This window comes from Anomaloglossus baeobatrachus, chromosome 3 (genome assembly GCF_048569485.1).
Source record: "Anomaloglossus baeobatrachus isolate aAnoBae1 chromosome 3, aAnoBae1.hap1, whole genome shotgun sequence".
Taxonomy (NCBI): Eukaryota; Metazoa; Chordata; class Amphibia; order Anura; family Aromobatidae; genus Anomaloglossus; species Anomaloglossus baeobatrachus.
Genome location: NC_134355.1, coordinates 430999063 through 431017979, shown reverse-complemented (window position 1 = coordinate 431017979; position 18917 = coordinate 430999063). Strand labels below are relative to the sequence as shown.

Sequence of the window (18917 nt, the reverse complement as noted above, 5' to 3'; positions counted from 1 at the left end):
TAACTTGCATGCCATAATAAATTAATCCATATTTTATTTTTTTTTGCTAAAATGGTACATGCCCATGATCAGGGTTATGTGGCAATCTAGATGAACATACATACAGCGGATATGAAACCTGCATCACATAGAAAGGAAGCTTGGTGGGCAGATTTCTAGAAGTCCCATCCACTGTGCTTGTACTGTACACTGCAGGGTTTTGCAAGAAGAAAAAAAAACACGCTGTGTCCAGTACATTACTAATCCAGATCATGGACACAGACCCTAGGTTTTGCTAGATACATAAGGAAATAGGATTCATATCCTTTATGTAACAGCTGATGCCTCATCCTCACCTAGCGGCTGCAGTGCTGGACTCTGGGATTACTATATAGGCAAACATCAGAAATTTACCTCAGGATCAGCAGTGTCCACCTGCTGAGGAGAATCAAGGATAAATACCGCTCGAAGCAGACCTGTGAGATAAGGATACGGGTGTATACAGTTGTTGGAACCAGATTACGGTTATATGGCAATGACCACAAACCACAGTGTAGTCACTAGTTATTAGGTAGTTATTAGGCACCAGAAAAGAAAAAGACAAATCCGATGCGGACGGTACTGCAGTCCCGGACCATGCCTGCCGGGCTCACAGGGCTGCAGCTTCCTGCCCACGGCCCCCCATTATTACAGCCACATGTTGCACTTTTTTCCCAGTGAAATCGTCACCGTCCTGAATGGAAACTTAGGACACAATTATAGTGCATGGTTTGTGCGGCGCCATGACTCTGTGGTAGTGGAGATATATTCCCTACAAAAGCAGGACTATAGGAATAGAGAGCAGTGACAGGAGATGGCAGCACTCCCACATCCCCGAGTAACGGCCGGCAGCGGAGTGTCCTGGGGGCACCGGACTGTCCACACTATGGCCGAGCGCCCCAGCACAGGAACCTCAGCAGTTACCTCACACCAGACGGGGTTACAGAGGACCACACAGACCCATAGTCAGACCGGCGCTCTCCTGGAGCAGGCCCTACACCTACTGAAGCCACAGCCGTAACTCGCGGCACTTCGTGGAAATCTGCTAAAGAGTATAGTACACACGTGGGAATCCCCCACCGGGCGGCCATCTTGCAGTCAGTAAGAACCACATGGTAAATAAGCCCAAAATGGCCACGAACAGCGTCGCGCTCGGCTCGCCTATAGGTCCCTTACAGACTCGCACCCTCATTGGTTGGAGGTGTGCGTTCCAAATCGGATCTCTCGCCTGTCATTGGTCACACGTTCGCACAGGATGAGACGCGCAGAAAGAGTTGGAGGCGGTGACTATTTCGTTCCTCCGCCACAGATTGGCTGGAGGTGAACACGTGACACGGAGCCTTTATTAGCGCCTTCTCAAGATCCCCGCCGCCACTCGGTTTCTTGTCACAGGCACTTCGTGTCCTCTGGAACAGCTCAGACACGTGATATCTAAATCCACGGGAACAACACATCGACTGCCGACATGGTGAAACTAGCCAAGGTAAACGCATGCGCGGAGGGAGCTAGCATTTAAATATGTAATTAATGTCGCCTGCATTTATGTGCTTTTGTCATAAATTCGTGCACATCTGTGCAGTCTGTACTCGGCTGGCTGTTGGCCGTGACTGTACACTGATTGCAGCGGCTCAGGGAGGGCGCAGCGCTCCGTGGCCTGGTTGCTCGCAGCTACAAGAAAGGAGTTTGGTAGTACGCATGCGTGTTTGAGAATACCGCGCGCGAACGCTGACGTCACTGGTGTGTAGCGGTGGGCGCTCCGGGCTCGGGGGCAGCAGTGCAGAGGTCGCCTGTGAGTGGTGGCTGCCGCCGTGTGATCGCGCCCACGGAGCCGGAGATTCTCGGACGAGGTGTGCGCGGCCCTAACGGCGCCATTTTGTTTTCCCGCGAGCGGAACTTGTGCGTGTAGTCCGCTGCTCTCACTTCCGCCCCCACGCACTTTGTGCACGTGGTGCTCGAGTAAGTGGGGTGTTCCACGTGGCTGAACAGGGCGCTCCCACAGGTGTCCTCAGTGGGGGTGCTCAGGCCGGCGCTGCATACCGTCTCCCCCACGTGTTGTGGTGGCCGCTCCCAGGTCCTGTCCCACAGTCTGATATGGCGTGGATCACTGCAGCTCGGTGGGTGCGCGACTCCTCAGTGGGCTTTTTTTGTTGTGTATATATTTTTTTTTTTTATTTGAACTATTTTTTTTTCTTTTCTTACAGGGAGCAAAAGCACAAGGCAAACCTAAGAAGGCCCCTCCCCCCAAGCAGGAGGAATCCAGCGAGGACGAGGAGATGGAGGAGAGTGAGGACGAGCTGGTGAGTTCTGCCACTTGTTGCTTTGTGAAGTGGGTTTCCACTCAATTGTTCCTTTGCTATTTAACTCTTAAACTTTGGACAACTCCATCTCAGTCCGTATGTTTCCCCTGTATAAAATAATAAAACTTACTCCGGTCCCATTCCTGCGGTGTCGGCACCATGTGCCGTGGGGTCACTTACTAGTCTGATGTCACGTGGTCCCGGCATATACTTTCCTTTCCTCGCCTTACGCATATATGGATTAAGGAGAGCAGCAGTGCTCACTACCTCCGAATGTAAAGAAAATGTCCGAAGGCAGCGAGGGTGGAATGGCCACTGATTGACTGGTGCGATTGCATGACACCGCACTGGGAAATGTCTCCCGAGATCATGTACAACACCGCAGGAACAGCACCGAAAAGGAGCATTAATATAAAAAGGGCAAACATACAGATTGAGACGGGGTTATCCCAGTAGTGGACAGCCCCTTTAAGTGATTATGTCCATCTGTTGCATGTGATATGGATCAGATTTGTTTTTACAAGGAGCTAGCAGAGATCTGAAACAAATTTAAAATGAGTTTCACTTTTAGACCGCAATTAAAGGGTACCTCAGGTCCACTATGCCCTCCAACCCAGCGGCATTGATATCTGGATGCCCAAATTCCCTCCCTAACCAGCCCTATATAACACTACTCACTAATATGAATGTTTAAAAAAAGGCATTTATAAAGCGCGCTGTTCCTATGCTAATTTGGGCCTGTGACTAGTCAAAGGAGCGTTTCCCCAGACTAGTCAACCCTCTTTCCATGTTACCAGGTCTCTACGTGTGATAACGTGATTTCCACAAGACCACCAATAGCTCCTGGAAATTTTGTGCATGCACGCTGCTCACTTGGGCCTCGTCAGTGTGCCTGTGAAGCAGGGTGGACGCTTCCCGGGTTCATTAGGCACACTGCATGACCAGAAGTTCAGAAGACTTGCGTATACGTCTTCTGAATGTCTGGTCATGCACAGTGTGCCTAAGGGTGGTTTCACACATCTGGCATTTTGCTGGATGCAGCGCAATACGGTACAATGGCATTGTGGCAAGCTTTGGTCACATGCTGTCATGTGACCGGAGCTTGCCACGATGCCATTGTACTGTATTGCACTGTACTGGAGTGTGCCGGATCCAGCAATATGGCAGATGTGTGAAACCAGCCTAAGGAAGCCTGGCTTCAGTAGCACACTGACTCAGCCACAAGATTTCCAGGAGCTGGTGGTGACGCCGGTTCGTTGAAATCATGTTGGGCTATGTCAGTACATTGCAGTTTTATTGTAACCATAAAGTACCATGTGGACATTGTTTTTGAACTGCGTTTTTGCTGTTAAATCGGTTTCACACATCCGGCTTTTCGCCGATTTGGGCGCACACCAGTACAGTGTATACAGTACAATGGCAGCGCCACAACTTCTGGGTCACATGCTCCGGTCGCATGACAACATGTGAGCGGCGCTTGTCGCACTGCCATTGTACTGTATACACTGTACTGGCGTGCGCCGAAACCGGCGAAAAGCCGGATGTGTGAAACTAGCCTTAGTGTTTTTTACCCATTGGTGATAAAAAAAAAACACCAGAATTGACATGCTGCATACTTATGGTTACCACAAAAACGCAGCCAAAAAAGAAACGTACGCACAGCAAATCTGAAATATCATACACTTTGCTAGGGAAGGAAAAGCATGCAGTTTGTGGTGACTAAAAGGTCATTACAAACTGCAGCACGTGCATAGGGCTTTATCACGCCTGCAGGAGCAGACTACTGTAGGGAATTAACGCCCTATCGACTAGACAAGGCCCTAATTGGCATAAAAGTAGCGCACTTTATAAGTCGTTTTTATAACCCCTTTACGACCTTGGATGTACCTATACCAGGTCTGTCTCTTTTTTAATGTGGGTTCACACTGCGAGCCCACGTTTTTGCCCCCATGTCAGCTAATCCAGATCCAGAGATCCACCTGTTAACTAGTTAAATCCCACTGTCGGTCTGTGACATTGAGATTTAGCACGCTCCAGTGGGTAGCCTGCCATTCCCTGCTGCCTTTTGGTGCTCCTCTGCCGCCATCACGTGCCTGTCATGACTCCAGTCACTGTTAGGATGAGGCCACACGGGGATTTGGAGACGTGTTATCAGTAGTTTATAGAGTAAAAAAACACTTCACATTTTACTCAAATACCTATAAAGACAAAATCTGACAATTTTGCAGTGGTCTCTTAATTTTTGTCAGAGCTGTATATACGTTTGGCATCTATGAACTCACTCACCTGAGGAGTCATATTGCCAGCCGAGTTTTACCACATGGTGCTCAGGGTAAATAAAAACAATCGTGCAATTGTATTTTCTTTCTTTTTTTGCAATTTCACCACACTTGAAATTTTGTTCCCGTTATCCCGTACAAAATATGGAAGAATTAAGTCATTCAAAAGTACAACTCATCCAGCAAAAAACAAGCACTCGTATAGCTATATTGAAGAAAAATAAAGTTATAGCTCTTGGAAGAAAGGAAGCAGAACTGAAAATCGATAGGTGGTGAATGGGTTAATTAAACATTGATATTAGCGAATAGCAGCATACAGGGCCGGTTAGGCAGGGAGTTTTGGCATACACGTGAATGCTGCGGGGTTGCAGGGCATGAGGGATCGGACATTTGGGAGATCACAGCAGTTGTGATGTGTTTTCAGTTTGGAATTTTTATTTAATACTGTTCTCTGAAGCCAGAACTAGATTTAAGGGAACCTGTCATCAGAAATTGAGCTTTAAACCTAAAAGATTCCCCCTCTGCAGCTCGTGGGCTGCATTCTAGTAAGGTTCCTGTACTTTGTGCCCACTTTTAAACCAAATTTAAACACTTTATAAAGTTGTACCTTTTTTGTCTGCAATTCTTGTAAATCGTCCATGGGGGCGGTCTCTGTTGTGTCCGTTACTGTCCCTCCTTCTGGTTTACGCCGTCCCCCATTACTTCATTTCATAGATCAGGACGCCGCCCACTGCGCCCGAGGTCCCATGCACGCGAGGACTGCTGGTGACGTGGTCGCAGGCACGATATTATGGGTGGCGCTGTGAATGCATCACAAGTGCCCGCCCATAATACCGTGGCCGCGCTCTCCCCTTTGCCTTCTGCGCAAGCGCTGGCCAAATGATCGACGTCACCTTTCCCATCTTGCCCTGCAGCAGGAAATAGATGGGAGGAGCGGATCAGGCAACCACAGGTTACGAGGCGACGCTTGCGCAGAACGCAGGAGGCAAAGGGGAAAGTGCGGTCAAGAGGTTATGGGCGGCACTTGCTGATGACACTCACAGCGCCGACCATAACCTCGTGCCCGCGCAAAGCGTCACCAGCGGTCACACGTGCACTCAGTGCACGGCACCGCTACAGTCACACAGTGCATGCGCGGGACCAGGGGCGGCGTCCTGAGGTTTGAAATTCAGCATTCGGGGGCGGCGTAAATCGGCAGCAGGACAACAACGGACATCAGGCAGCCCGCCCCCATGGATAATTTTCAAAATTTGCATACGAAAAGGTACAAGTTTATAAAGTATTTATTTTGGTATAAAAGGGGCCACAAAAACTATAGGAAGCTTGCTAGAATGCAGCCCAGGAGCTGCAGAGGGGGGAACATTTAGCTTTATAGCTAAATTTCTGATGACCGGTTCCCTTTAAGGGAGTGGGTATACAGGACAAAAATACTTTTGCTTCAAAAGCAGTTTCAAAGTATCTGAACAAATCCTTAAATGTGTACCTGTACGAGGGGTGAGTGCAGTAATCACTGTGGCTATAACAGAATTCACAGGGGCATCACCTGCCAGAATAATCTGCTACACCTTTGTGTTTCTAGTGCAGAATTGTCACAAAACCTGAAGGGTTTCCTTATGCCAGTACAGTGAATAGCAATGCTGAAGTCTCAGGCACACGTTGAATATTTTCTCTTTGCAGACCTTTATCTGTAGCATGTCAATTCTTCCAGTATTTTTGCTATTGATTTCACCCATGCTAATGATTGGGGAAGAATCTGTACCAGAAACATGCATATTTTAACCGTTTTTCCTGCTAAGTGATGCAGAAATGTCTGCATCAAATACTTGACATGCGCATATATCCTAAACTTCTCCAACATATAGAATTGTAAAAGACCTTTGACCACTATATGGTGTCTTGACCAATTCCATCATATGAGCAGGTCCATGTACTGCATCTGAAAATACAGCACAGATGATGATTTTTACTATGGGACTTAATGCTGATTTCATTGATGATCTTGTTAACTGATGTGCTGTACGTTTGTCATTGGTCATGAGGCTCCATGTCAGTGCAGTATAATCTGCAGGGGTCATGTTATAGAGCAGGGGAGCAGAGTAGATTAGTATATTTTGTGAAAAGTTTCAGTACATTTCATCCTGCCTGGATTTGTGGTCCAGTGGGCGGTCCTATAAGTTGACAGCTATCTCTGTACACTTATACAGTGGTACCTCGGTTTTCGTTAATCTCGGTTATCGTTGGTTTCGGTTTTCGTTGATTTTTTGTTTTTCCCCCCACTAAAAAGTTGCCTCGGTTTTTGTCTTTGTCTGCATGCCCGCATGGCTACGCTGCTATGTTTGCAGAAACAAAGGGCGATCCATGCATTCTCCTGCTGTGGCATTATTTGAGGGTCACTCCGCTCGTCAGTTTAAAAACCTATGTACAAAATGTAAGCTAAAATGTATGTATGCTTTACATTAGTGTTTTATATTCATTTAATATTACTTTTATATTTCTTATTGTTTTTAGTATTAAACACTAGCTTTCCTATAAAATGTTTTTGTTATGTATTTTAGTGTCCAAGACAAATTAATTGGATTTACATTGATTCCTATGGAAATAATTGCTTCGGTTTTAGTCGGTTTTCATTGATTGTATTCAGATGGATTATCAATGAAAACGAGGTATCCCTGTACTATCACTAATAGACCACCCACTGGACCGAAAATCCCAGCATAAGCAAAGGTTTAATTGATTAAATCAAAGATATACTGAAACTTCACACACAACTACACAGCAGTCTACTCTGCTCCCCCTCAATAACGTCCCTACAGACTGGACAGCCTTTTAATGTTGATGGGTTCCTTTTTAACCCCTTAACGACCGCGGGCCGTAAAATTACGTCCTAAATGACATAATCTTACTGCCCGCGGTCCTCCGGCGGCAGCATGCCGCGATCGGCACACATCTCAGCTGATTTTCACAGCTGAGATGTGTGCCTGCTAGGCACGAGCAGAATCGTTATCTGCTCGTGCCGATTAACCCCTTATAATGGTGCTGTCAATACATGACAGCGCCATTATAAGCGCAATCGCGGTAAAGTTTTACTTACCGCCGAAACCGGAAGTCACGTGACGCGATCACGTGACTCCCGATAGTTGTCATGGTAGTACAGGGTCATGTGATGACTCCTGTACTACACATGAATTGGTTTCACTTTCGCTGTGCCCGGGGCACAGCAAAAGAGACAGCGTATCTGCTGTTTACAGCCTTCCAGCTGTGATCAGCAGATACTGCAGAGCGATCGGAATGCTGATCGCAATAGCCCCCTAGGGGGACTAGTAAAATAAAAAAAAAAAGTAAAAAAATAAGTTTTAAAAAATTAAAAAAAACCAAAAAAAACCTAAAAGTTCAAATCACCCCCCATTCGCCCCATTAAAAATTAAAGGGTTAAAAAAATAAAAAATATACACACATTTGGTATCGCCGCGTTCAGAAACGCCCGATCTATCAAAATATAAAATCAATTAATCTGATCAGTAAACGGCGTAGCGGCAAAAAAATTCCAAACGCCAAAACGACGTTTTTTTGTCGCCACAACTTTTGCGCAAAATGCAATAAGAGGCGATCAAAACGTAGCATCTGCGCAAAAATGGTACCGTTAAAAACGTCAGCTCGAGACGCAAAAAATAAGCCGTCATTGAGCCTAAGATCCCGAAAAATGAGAACGCTACGGGTCACGGAATATGGCGTAAAACGTGCGCCACTTTTTTCGGACAAACTTCCGATTTTTTTTTAACCCCTTATATAAAAGTAAACCTATACATGTTTGGTGTCTACGAACTCGCACTGACCTGAGGCATCACACCCACACATCAGTTTTACCATATAGTGAACACAGTGAATAAAATATCTCAAAAACCATAGTGCTATCGCACTTTTTTTGCAATTTTTCAGCATTTGGAATTTTTTTGCCATTTTCTAGTACACAATATGGTAAAACTGATGGTTTCATTTAAAAGTACAGCTCGTTCCGCAAAAAATGAGCCCTCACATGACCATATTGACTGAAAAATAAAAAAGTTACGTCTCTCAGAAAAAGAATGGCGAAAAAAAACGGAAAGCGAAAAATCGGCCGGTCGTGAAAGGGTTAAGCACTGTATGGTTTTTGTTTATACTGCATTTGATCTTCAGAGGAAATCCACAAATTTGTCAAATAGACATTTTTGTTCTTATAATTGGTTACCTTTCAATAGATGGAGGTTCCTGTGAAGACTCCTTCTAAGAAAGCAGCTACTCCAGCCAAGGCAAAACCAGGGAAGAAAGCTACCACTCCGGCGAAGGCTGCAGCCACACCTGGGAAAAAGCGTGCCACTCCTGCAGGAGCCAAGAATGGTAAAAAGGCAAAAAAGCAAGAAAGTGAAGATGAAGACGACGAAGATGATGATGAAGACGAGGAGGAGGAGTCTGGTATGTATTTTGAAAATAGTTTAAATTTGAACATTTAACACTAGAAGTCCCAGGAATTTCGAGCTCCATAGGGTTCCAATGGTAGAAATGTTAAATGACCCCTCTCTGGGACTTCTAGTGTTAAAGGGAACATGTAATGTACAAAAAAAACTCCATTCACCTGTAAATTTGGGATTAATCTGCAGGTTATAGCGATCTGAACCTTGCTGATGCCCCCACTACCTCCATGTGCACGCTGCTTTTTTTATGATGCAGATTGTTGTGTAAAACTGCATGTCTGTCTTTCTCCCAGCAGTCGGAGAATTCACTTTTGCTGTGCGCACGTTGCTTTTTTTTTTTTTTTTTTTTGCGCCTGCAGTTTTGGGTTGACAAACTGCAGCATGTCAATTCTTAGTGCTTTTTTGTCTTGCGTTTTTTATCCATTCCAGCCATTGACTTCACAAAAAAGACGTGTTTTTTGTTGCGCTATCTGGCACAAGGTGTGTTTTCTGCCGGAAGGTGAAGTTTAGTTAACATACTGCAGCGTGTGGACACAGCCTCACTGCCACGCTACTGGAAGGAAATTAACTTTATTCCTTCTGGCAGCGTTCAGTTACAGTTAGAGGGGTGGCACTATTTCAGTCATTACTTAAGTATACAGCTAGCAGCAGCTGTAACTGCGCCCTGACACTGAGTGACATCTGGCTCTGCATTAGACCCAGCTGTCAGTTGGGGGCGGAGTTACAGCTGCTTCTCCCTATACATTGAGCAGTGACTGAACCTACAACAGCTCCACCCTATGACTGGAAGCCAAGCGATGCTGGGAGGAATAGTCCATTTCTTCCTGGCCAGCGGGGGCTAAGTGCAGGTGCCAGGCTGCTTCAGAATGCCGGAGTTACACTTGCGAGAGACTCGCATGAGTAGCACATCACCCGCCTAAGCCTGCAGCTCTCGGGACTGGAGTGTCTCGGCTGCATAGAAATACATGGCAGTCGACCCGCTCCTCTCGAGTGTGCAGCTGCGCCAGGTGATGTAATGTGAGATTCACACCAGTCACTCACAAGTGACTCCAGCCTAACCCTATATCTGCAGGTTAGTAGCATGGTTTTAAATGCCAGGTTTCCTTTGATCTCACATCCATGTTTTTCTCCTGTAGAGGAAGAAAAGCCTGTTGCCAAGAAGCCAGCTGCCAAAAAACCTATAGCTAAAAAGGAAGAATCTGAAGAGGAAGATGACGATGAGGATGACGACGAAGATGACGAGGAGGATGAGGAGGACTCTGAAGGTATGATTTATAAATGCACTACAGCTTGTAAAGACAAGGGCATCTTTATTACCTTCCATTTTAAACATATTGCTATGCACAGTTAGTGGTTTAAGTACATATAAATGCGGTGTCCAATTTTCTTAAACTGGAGAAGCCCTTTAAAAATGCCTGAGCAGGTACTTGGTGCCCCAGTCAGTGTTCTGGATCCAGTGGTAATGTGAGCTGTCTTAAGTCGTGTCGCGCTGCAACTGACACAGAAGGCATAGTAGTGGCTGAGCAGCACTGGCCCTGGGGTACGCAACTACTTGCTCAGTTACATTAAGTATGTAAAAAAGTATTTTACCTTCTGTTAACTTTGTTAAAAAAAAAAGTTTAAGGAAACCTATTTGTCTTAAAACTGCATGTAAACTTGACTGTAGTTTAAATAAAATCTCACCATAGCACAAATGATGAATATTTTATGGGACTTAATACTGATTAACCCGTGATGAAATATTTTACTGATGTGCTATTTTGTTGGTTAGTAGCCACTGATATTTAATAAAACATAATAAACTCATCTTTATAGTCGTCTACGTCTGAGTGTCTGCCCCCAATAGGCGTATACCCCCGAAAATGGTGCACAACAGACCACATGGTGACTCAATGGGCCTGTCGGTGCATATGTCCAAATCCTGTTTTGTGGGCGGTTTGGACAGAAGCCCTGACAGAGCCATTGAATGGGGAGAGGAACGCAGTGTGAAAACACTTTTTTTTTTTTTTTTCTTTTTTTTTTTTCTTGGACTAGGTAACCAATGACCGGTTCTACTTGGAGATTGGGGTATGACATAAAGGCGCTGGTCAATTGCTATTGCTTTTTTTTTTTTTTTCGCCCCCATTTCCCTGCCCTCTCTTAACAATGATTTTTCCCCAAATCGGAACATTACTAAAAAGCTCTCCTGTACATGGCCAATCTCACTGCATATTAGGCTTAATATTCAGTGTGAAAATTGCAATTTTATTTATTGGTTGTGATTACCATTTTAATGCATATCATGTAGCTGATCAATGGTTCTGGACTGCTAGAGGCAATAATAATTAGTTTGCCAGCAAGGCCTTCACATTTACATTGTTTGACTTTGTATGCTAACCAAATATCAAACTGTAATGCAGGTGATGAAGAGGCAGCAGTGGCCCCTCCTGTAGCTAAAGGAAAAAAAGCTGCTGCACCTAAAAAAGAAGACTCTGATGATGACGACGAGGAGGAAGATGATGATGATGATGAGGAGGAGGATGACAGCGATGAGGAGGAAGGTGTGTAATAAAATTCTTTACTAGCATGGTTGGTTTTGTTTTGTTTTTTATTTTGTTTTCCCCATTCTATTAAAATCTTTTTCATTTAGTACCTGTAAAGGAATCTGGAAAGCGCAAAAAAGAAATGCCATCAAATAAAGGTGCTCCAGAAAAGAAGAAAAAGACAGAAAAGACCGAAGCATCTGAAGGTATTAATCCTGAATAATTTGATATTGCACATGTCTGCAGTAGCAGAGTTTATGTAGTGTAAATGACAGGTTTAGTGATTGTGAATTATGCCCAGAGTGTGAGCAAATGTAATTTTATTACGGATCCTCTGCAGCTGATCATATACTATGTGACCTGCTGTCACTAAGTGGACCAGGTCACTGCTGTAGCCAGTATTTAGCTGCTGTAGTCATGTAGGAGGATGACTTATGATTAGCTGCAGGGACCCAGCAAGGAACAAGATTGCAGTTTTGCCTAAGATGGTGGCCACCATGAAGAAATACAAAACAAATTACCATTGTTGGGTCCAGGAAGTGTTGTCATAAGTGGCTTCCATCATTGCTGTTCCTATTGATCTGAAGCACAAATGGCAGGAATGTTAGAAACTGGATTTCACAATTGTAGATTTTAATCTAAACTAGTAATATGCCGATCTAAACCTGTAGACCCGCTAGTGTCCATTTGCATGTGCCCACACTTGCTTTTCCCATTGTTGACATGACCAAAAGCATATTTTTATGCAGCGTTTCTTTTTCTCCTTACCAGGCCTATCAGTCTTTGTTGGGAACTTGAATGCTGCTAAGGACTTCAATGAGCTAAAGGTTGCTCTGAAAGACTTTTTCTCTGAGAATGACCTAACTGTGCAGGATGTCCGTGTTGGGGCTAAAAGGTAGGTGTATTGAGCTTAGGTAGTTTTTTTTTTTTTTTTTTTTTTTTTATTATTTATTAATATTATTTATTATTATTATAAGACCAACTATAACTGCCTACTATTTGCACTCTAGGAGATTCGCCTATGTAGATTTCTCCACTGCAGAAGAGGTTGAAAGGGCAATTAAACTGTCTGGGGAGACTGTTCTTGGTTTTGAAATTAAAATACAGCTGCCAAATAACCCTGATGAAAAGAACAACAATGCCGAAAATCGGAAAGGTATTTAATTTGTCGGTTTACATGTTGTATGTACTATCTGTTTAGTTTCTCTCAACTAACTTGTGTGTGATCCCAAATTTTCTGTGCAGAAAGGGATTCTAGAACTCTATTTGTGAAGAACCTGCCTTATAGCACAGGTGCTGAACAGTTGCAAAAGATCTTTGAGAATGCCAAAGATATTCGCCTTCCTGTTGGAAAAGATGGGTCTAGTAAAGGGTGAGTTAGACAGAAAAAATAACTCCATTTTGTAAACTACAAGATGCACACCGTATATGATAAATATTTGCATGCTTAATTCTGTGCTTTAATTTAGGATTGCATATATTGAATTCAACACCGAGGGGGAGGCAGATAAAGCCATTGAAGAGTTGCAAGGATCAGAGATTGAAGGCCGTGCAATGGTTATTGATTTCACTGGAGACAAGAGGCAGAATGCTGGAGGCAGAAGAGGACCAGGAGGTTGGTGTTGACTTGTATATATTAACAAGATCTAAAGCAATAGTGCTATGTAGGTGCTGGGAGAAAGTGCTGCAAGTACAAGTGTCTGTAGTCCCCACGTGCAGAGTCCGGGGTCCTTCACTAAAGACCCTTTTAAATTATCTATATGGCACTGTCAGAAATTGGTATGTCAGACTTGCGGACAGGTTTCTGCTAAAGCTCTGTGCAGGGGGCTGCTGTCCTCCACTCGGGAAGTTCAGATAATTGCTCACGGTCAGCTGGAAATGATGACAGTTGAAAGAATCTGAATGCTTTTGTTGAAATCAATTTAGATAGTCAAGTTCTGATCCTGCTGACTTAAAGCAAAATTGTTGTTCCTTTTTGATGACAAAATTGAGTGGATCTGGAAATCCTTAAAGCAAAATAAAATACAAACCTCTGTTCTGTTTGAAATGCATATTTCATTTGAGAATTCTTGACACATCTGTCTGGTATAATGTTTAACACCAGTTGCAGTAAGCTAAACTTTAACAATGTGAAAAATGTGTACATGGATGGGAATTATCTACTTAATTTTATTTTTTAAATATTTGTCTCCCTTAAGGTGATTCCAAGGTGCTTCTTGTGAACAACTTGTCTTACAGCGCTACAGAAGACAGTTTGCAGGAAGTCTTTGAGAAGGCAACGTCTATTAGAATACCACAGAATAACCAGGGAAAACCTAAAGGGTGAGTATCGTGCTGCGGTTGGTAGTTACTGCTTGTCAGTTGGTTTACATTCCCAAAGATCTAGGTCTGATCATCGTTTTGCATAAATTGACAATCTGTATTTGTAATCTGAAATTAATGGAACTTTCCTTATTCCACAGGTTTGCTTTTGTTGAATTTTCATCTGCGGAAGAAGCAAAGGATGCCTTAGACTCTCTTAACAACACAGAGATTGAAGGCAGGTCAATACGTATTGAGATCAGCCAAGGAGGTGGTCCTCATGGTGGAAGAGGTAAATTGTCTGCCCTAATGACTTGGCCTTGTTTATTTATCTGAACTGGTTCAGCTGGTGACATTGTTTAATATCCTTATTATTTTACAACCACTTTGAGGCAGATAAAATCTTTTTGCTTGCAGTTAAGCTCTGTTTTCACATTGATGGCTAGGAGTTTCTGGGTAGTGTCAGCTGGCAAACTGTAGCTAGAGAACCATGTTGCATTACAGCAATTACAGATGCTCTGACTGTATCAAACTGTTTTTACACAATCCCAATTTTAGGGTTTCTAATCTTTCTGAAATTGTTTTAGGAGCAACTCAATCAAAAACACTGTTTGTCAGAGGTCTTTCTGAAGACACATCGGAGGAAACCTTAAAAGAAGCATTTGATGGTTCTATTAATGCCAGAATAGTAACAGACAGGGATACTGGGGCATCAAAGGGGTAAGTGATGTAAAAAATTAGCAGATGTACAATTGTCTTAAATGTTTAAACTCAAGACCTTCTCATTGAGCTCCGTCCAGCCAATTTATATTGTGGCTGTTGATGGATTCGCAAGAGAAGAATAAAAAAAGCATGTTTGGTTTTGTGCCCCTCAAGTGAGGGTTGAATTCCTTGCGTGCAACATGAGAGCTAGAGTAAAAGGAATTATATAGCCTTTCATTCATTGATTTAATTTTCTATCTTGTAATTGTCCACAGGTTTGGTTTTGTAGATTTTTCTACAGCTGAAGATGCTAAAGCTGCCATGGAAGCAATGGAGGATGGGGAAATTGATGGAAACAAAGTTACATTAGACTTTGCAAAGCCCAGAGGAGATGGTGGTCGTGGTGGATTTGGCGGCAGAGGTGGTGGCCGAGGTGGATTTGGCAGAGGTGGTGGCCGAGGTGGATTTGGCGGCAGAGGTGGTGGCCGTGGTGGATTTGGAGGAAGAGGTTTTGGCCGTGGTGGATTTGGAGGTAAGCTTATTGCTTATGAAAATGCACTTATGAAAATGCCCTATTTGTGTTTAGACAAAATGACTGATTTGTGTTTCATTTTTAGGTAGAGGAGGTGGAAATATGGGACAAGGAAAGAAGAAAAGGTTTGATGACTGAATGGTTTGATTCCTCTCTCCAAGCCTCAAGCAATCTCCCTTTACTGAAAGGACTCTGAGGGTAGGAGGGGTGCTACTTGTTCCCTTCCCTGTGCCCCTCCAAATTAAACTAGCATTTGAAGAGCCTTCGGTGTGGACATTCCAATGTGGAGATGAACCTTTTTCCTGTTGACACCTGGACATTGTCATTTCATGGAATGTGACTGTATCTTACGGACTTTTTTTTTTTTTATTATTTTTAAAGGAGTGTGTGTGAGACCCCGTATTGAATTTGTCAACTTGTGTTTTACCTACTGTACATTTATATTTTTTCCCTCCAAATCCTGTAGTATTTTGCTCTAAATGCAGAATGTTCTGGTTTGTGCTTCAGCAGCTTGTCTTCAGATTAAAGGACCTCATCTGGTTATGTATTTTTAGTATAAATGTTTTCATATATTCTGCTGTTAAAACAGTTCAATGTATCAATTTATCATTTTAGTTAGCTCGATTGATTTAAAAATATTAAATGGTCTACAAATTGTCCTCTGCTTAAAGGAGTAATCTCATCTCTGACACGTATGAGGGGCATCTGTGGGACCCATATTTATCTCAATCAAGGATCACTCACAGCTTTTAAATAACTTTCTATTGATCTGTGAAGTTACACAAGTGTGTTCTCATAAATTATCTTAAGATACAAAAAAAATAAAACTGAATATCTTGTCAGGGAGTTAATTTTGAAATGCTGTAAGCTGCGGACTGCAATAGTATACGACCAAATGCAGCAGCATAGGAGGTGTGCTAGGTATGGAATATGGAACTTACTGCTATGTAGACTCTGCCAAAATAAAGGTACTTGGTATTCAAGTTGGCCAATTTGTTTGCTGACCCACCCTAACACCGCATATACCACATCAGGGAAGGAAACCTATGCTATCAAACCTATCACCAGGGCCTACAACTCTAGAGGGCAGGGAGGATCTAGTTAGAAGTGCTCCATATTTTCCTGAGTGTTTAAGGCCTGTTTGACACACCTGAGTTTTTCAGTCTACTTGTACAGTGAAACACAGCAGTGTAAAACCAGCTTTAAGTTGTTTTTTAATCACAGCTGAATGCTGTCTGACTTTAAAATTTGTAGGCCTCAACCCTGAAGAGGCAAGTTTAATAGTGTAGGTTCTCTTACAATCAGATAAATGGGTGGTGCACAAATTGGCCAACTGCTACCTCTATTTTAACAGTAGTGTCTAGAACAGTAGTGCAGTTGCTAATTCATATAATTGATGATCCCACAAATCATTTTTTTTTAATGCTCATTGTGCTGCGCTGTCTGAGATGAGAATACTCCTAAGTGATCCAGTTATAAGATACTCACACATTGGGCTACTTTAAAAGTTATGGTGGTGCACTTCTTAAATGCAATTGCTCACTTTGTTTTGCCTGTGTTCTATGGATGCAGAGGCTATTGTAAATAAAGCGGCTGTCCAGTCATGGCCAAAAAAACTAATCAAATTCCATACCTATCACAGGCTACGTGCCTACATTTTATGTTCTGGTTCCATAGTGTATTTCGTTCACCTGCAGTTCTAACGCCTCTTCACTAGGGAATCGTGTGACTAAAGGATATCCACAAGACTGAGCTACATGCTACACATAGAGGGCAAAGACTAGAAAAAAAAGCTTTAAATGGTCATAGTAATACCACTTTAATAAGGTGCAGCCTGGAGAGTTTAGATTTGCACATTGGGTTGAATTCATCAAAGATTTCACCACTGAATTTTTGCACAAAAGCTTTTAACATGCTGTAAAAGTTAAGTGCAACTTAGTTGCGCTTAAAGCCTGCTTTACACCTTACAATTAAGCATACGATATCGTATGCGATGTGACACGCCCCCATCGTATGTGCGTCACGTTAAATTTGTCGACCGTGTCGCACAAACTATTAATTGCCGTCACATACGATCTCTATGTGGGCAGCGAACGTCCACTTCCTGGAGTGGGAGGGACGTTTGGCGTCACAGCGACGTCACAATGCGGCCGGCCAATTGAAGCGGAGATGAGCGGGACCTAAACATCCCACCTTCCTTCCGCATAGCCGGCGGGAGCCGCGGGACGCAGGTAAGATCTGTTCATCGTTCCCGAGGTGTCCTGCAATGTGTGCTGCCTCGGGAATATTGAACAACCCGACGTGCAATTAAACGTGTATGCGATGAACGGTTTTACGTTCAATCGCACGTAGCTGTCACATGCTAAAACACCACTAACTATGCCGGATGTGCGTCACTTACGTGACCCCGCTGACACATCGTTAGATATGTTGTAGCGTGTAAAGCCCACTTAAGGCTTGGGGCTACACAGGGATTACTGCGATCCCCTCGCATGACACTGGGCTCACGCTGGCAGCAGAGCTGAGTGTCATGCAAGTGTCCCTGCAACTAAAGTCAGATTGTGCAAGCGGACCTCAGCTGCGGGGAGCAGGCCAGCACTGAGGGGAGGGATTTATTTCCCGCTCTCCTCCGTAGCTGCCTATTGCCATTTCCCCCCCCCCCCTCTCTCTTCCCCAACACTTGAATGGGTGCGAGAGAAACAATGATTGCATAACAATCGCGGCATGCTGCGATTGTTTTCTTGCCCTAATTAGGGCTGAGAAAATAATAGCTCATGAGTGCTAACACAGGCTAATCTTGGTCTGAGTGGAATGCGATTTTTATCGCACGCCACTCGCACCGATTGTCATGCCGTGTGTCTTGGGACTAAATTCTGAGCTTTAGTGTTTTCATGCCAGTTTGGGCAGAGCTGGGGTGGGACACCACACTCTTCTAATTCATGATTAGCTGTTGAGTTCCATAATCCAAGTCTCACTCCAGTACCTGACCTGGAATGAGTTTTGTATTATGGAACACATCAGATAATCATTAATTTGGTTTCTGGCGTAGCATGCTACTTGTCAGTTGCTCCAGGTGCATGGAGTGGTGCAGCTTTCATGAATAGGGGGCATCTAACTTGCACCCCCATCAAGACTGCTGTGAACTTTCATGGTCTTAATAAATTTGGCCCATTGTGTTAAACATTGTAGAATACATTTTTTATGCATGGGTAAATTCCTACTTTTGTGTAATCTAACAGTTTGCACCTGTTCACACTTAGGCTATGTGCCCACGGGGAAAGTGTCCTACGGCTGTAGCCACATGAGATTCCGCAGGAGCTCCCAGAAATCTGCAGCACAACTTTGTTTCCATGCTGCGGTGGTATTGCAGAATGTCCTGCGGATATGCTGTGGTCATTCTGCATTGAGGATACAGTACCATAGCTTGGGCACTGCATCCTCAATGCAGAACAAGTGCTGGAGTGATTGGAGAGTTCATACTTCCATCTCGCAGTACTTTACTCTCTGGCTATGTCTGTCTGCACTTTGCAGGAGAAGGTGGGTGGGCATGAACTAGCTCTGGCTGGCACATGACTGGAGCTTGTGCAGGCCCTGCCCACCTCCTGCTCCTAGCTCCACTGCGCTCCTCCCGGTGTATTCTATCAAGGCAGTTAAGTATGGGATTGTGCGGAAAAATCTGCAGGAATAATTGACATGCTGCAGATTTTTCTGCAGGGATTTAAAGCCGCATTATTTCTGCGAGAAAAAACGCAGCATGGGCACATTAGTGCCGAAATGCCATTGAAATGGCTGGGGGACTGACTGTACTGTGGATTTTT

General features: G+C 43.9%; 1 protein-coding gene and 2 non-coding genes across 3 annotated transcripts; all 3 read left to right on the top strand.

Moving 5' to 3' along the window:
• Window positions 1-1337: 1337 nt before the first annotated feature.
• Window positions 1338-15646, top strand: NCL (nucleolin). The gene is made up of 15 exons (XM_075340399.1): window positions 1338-1501; window positions 2220-2315; window positions 8830-9043; window positions 10179-10307; window positions 11442-11582; window positions 11672-11770; window positions 12336-12459; window positions 12575-12720; window positions 12810-12936; window positions 13034-13179; window positions 13763-13886; window positions 14027-14157; window positions 14453-14585; window positions 14843-15099; window positions 15185-15646. The coding sequence occupies exons 1-15, from the start codon at window positions 1484-1486 to the stop codon at window positions 15235-15237; spliced, it is 1938 nt and encodes a 645-aa protein (XP_075196514.1). The 5' UTR covers window positions 1338-1483; the 3' UTR covers window positions 15238-15646.
• Window positions 6541-6609, top strand: LOC142297966 (small nucleolar RNA SNORD82). Its single transcript, XR_012752185.1, has one exon. It is a non-coding gene; the product is annotated as a small nucleolar RNA SNORD82 (small nucleolar RNA).
• On the top strand, window positions 10729-10798 carry LOC142297965 (small nucleolar RNA SNORD82). The gene has a single exon (XR_012752184.1). It is a non-coding gene; the product is annotated as a small nucleolar RNA SNORD82 (small nucleolar RNA).
• Window positions 15647-18917: the final 3271 nt, after the last annotated feature.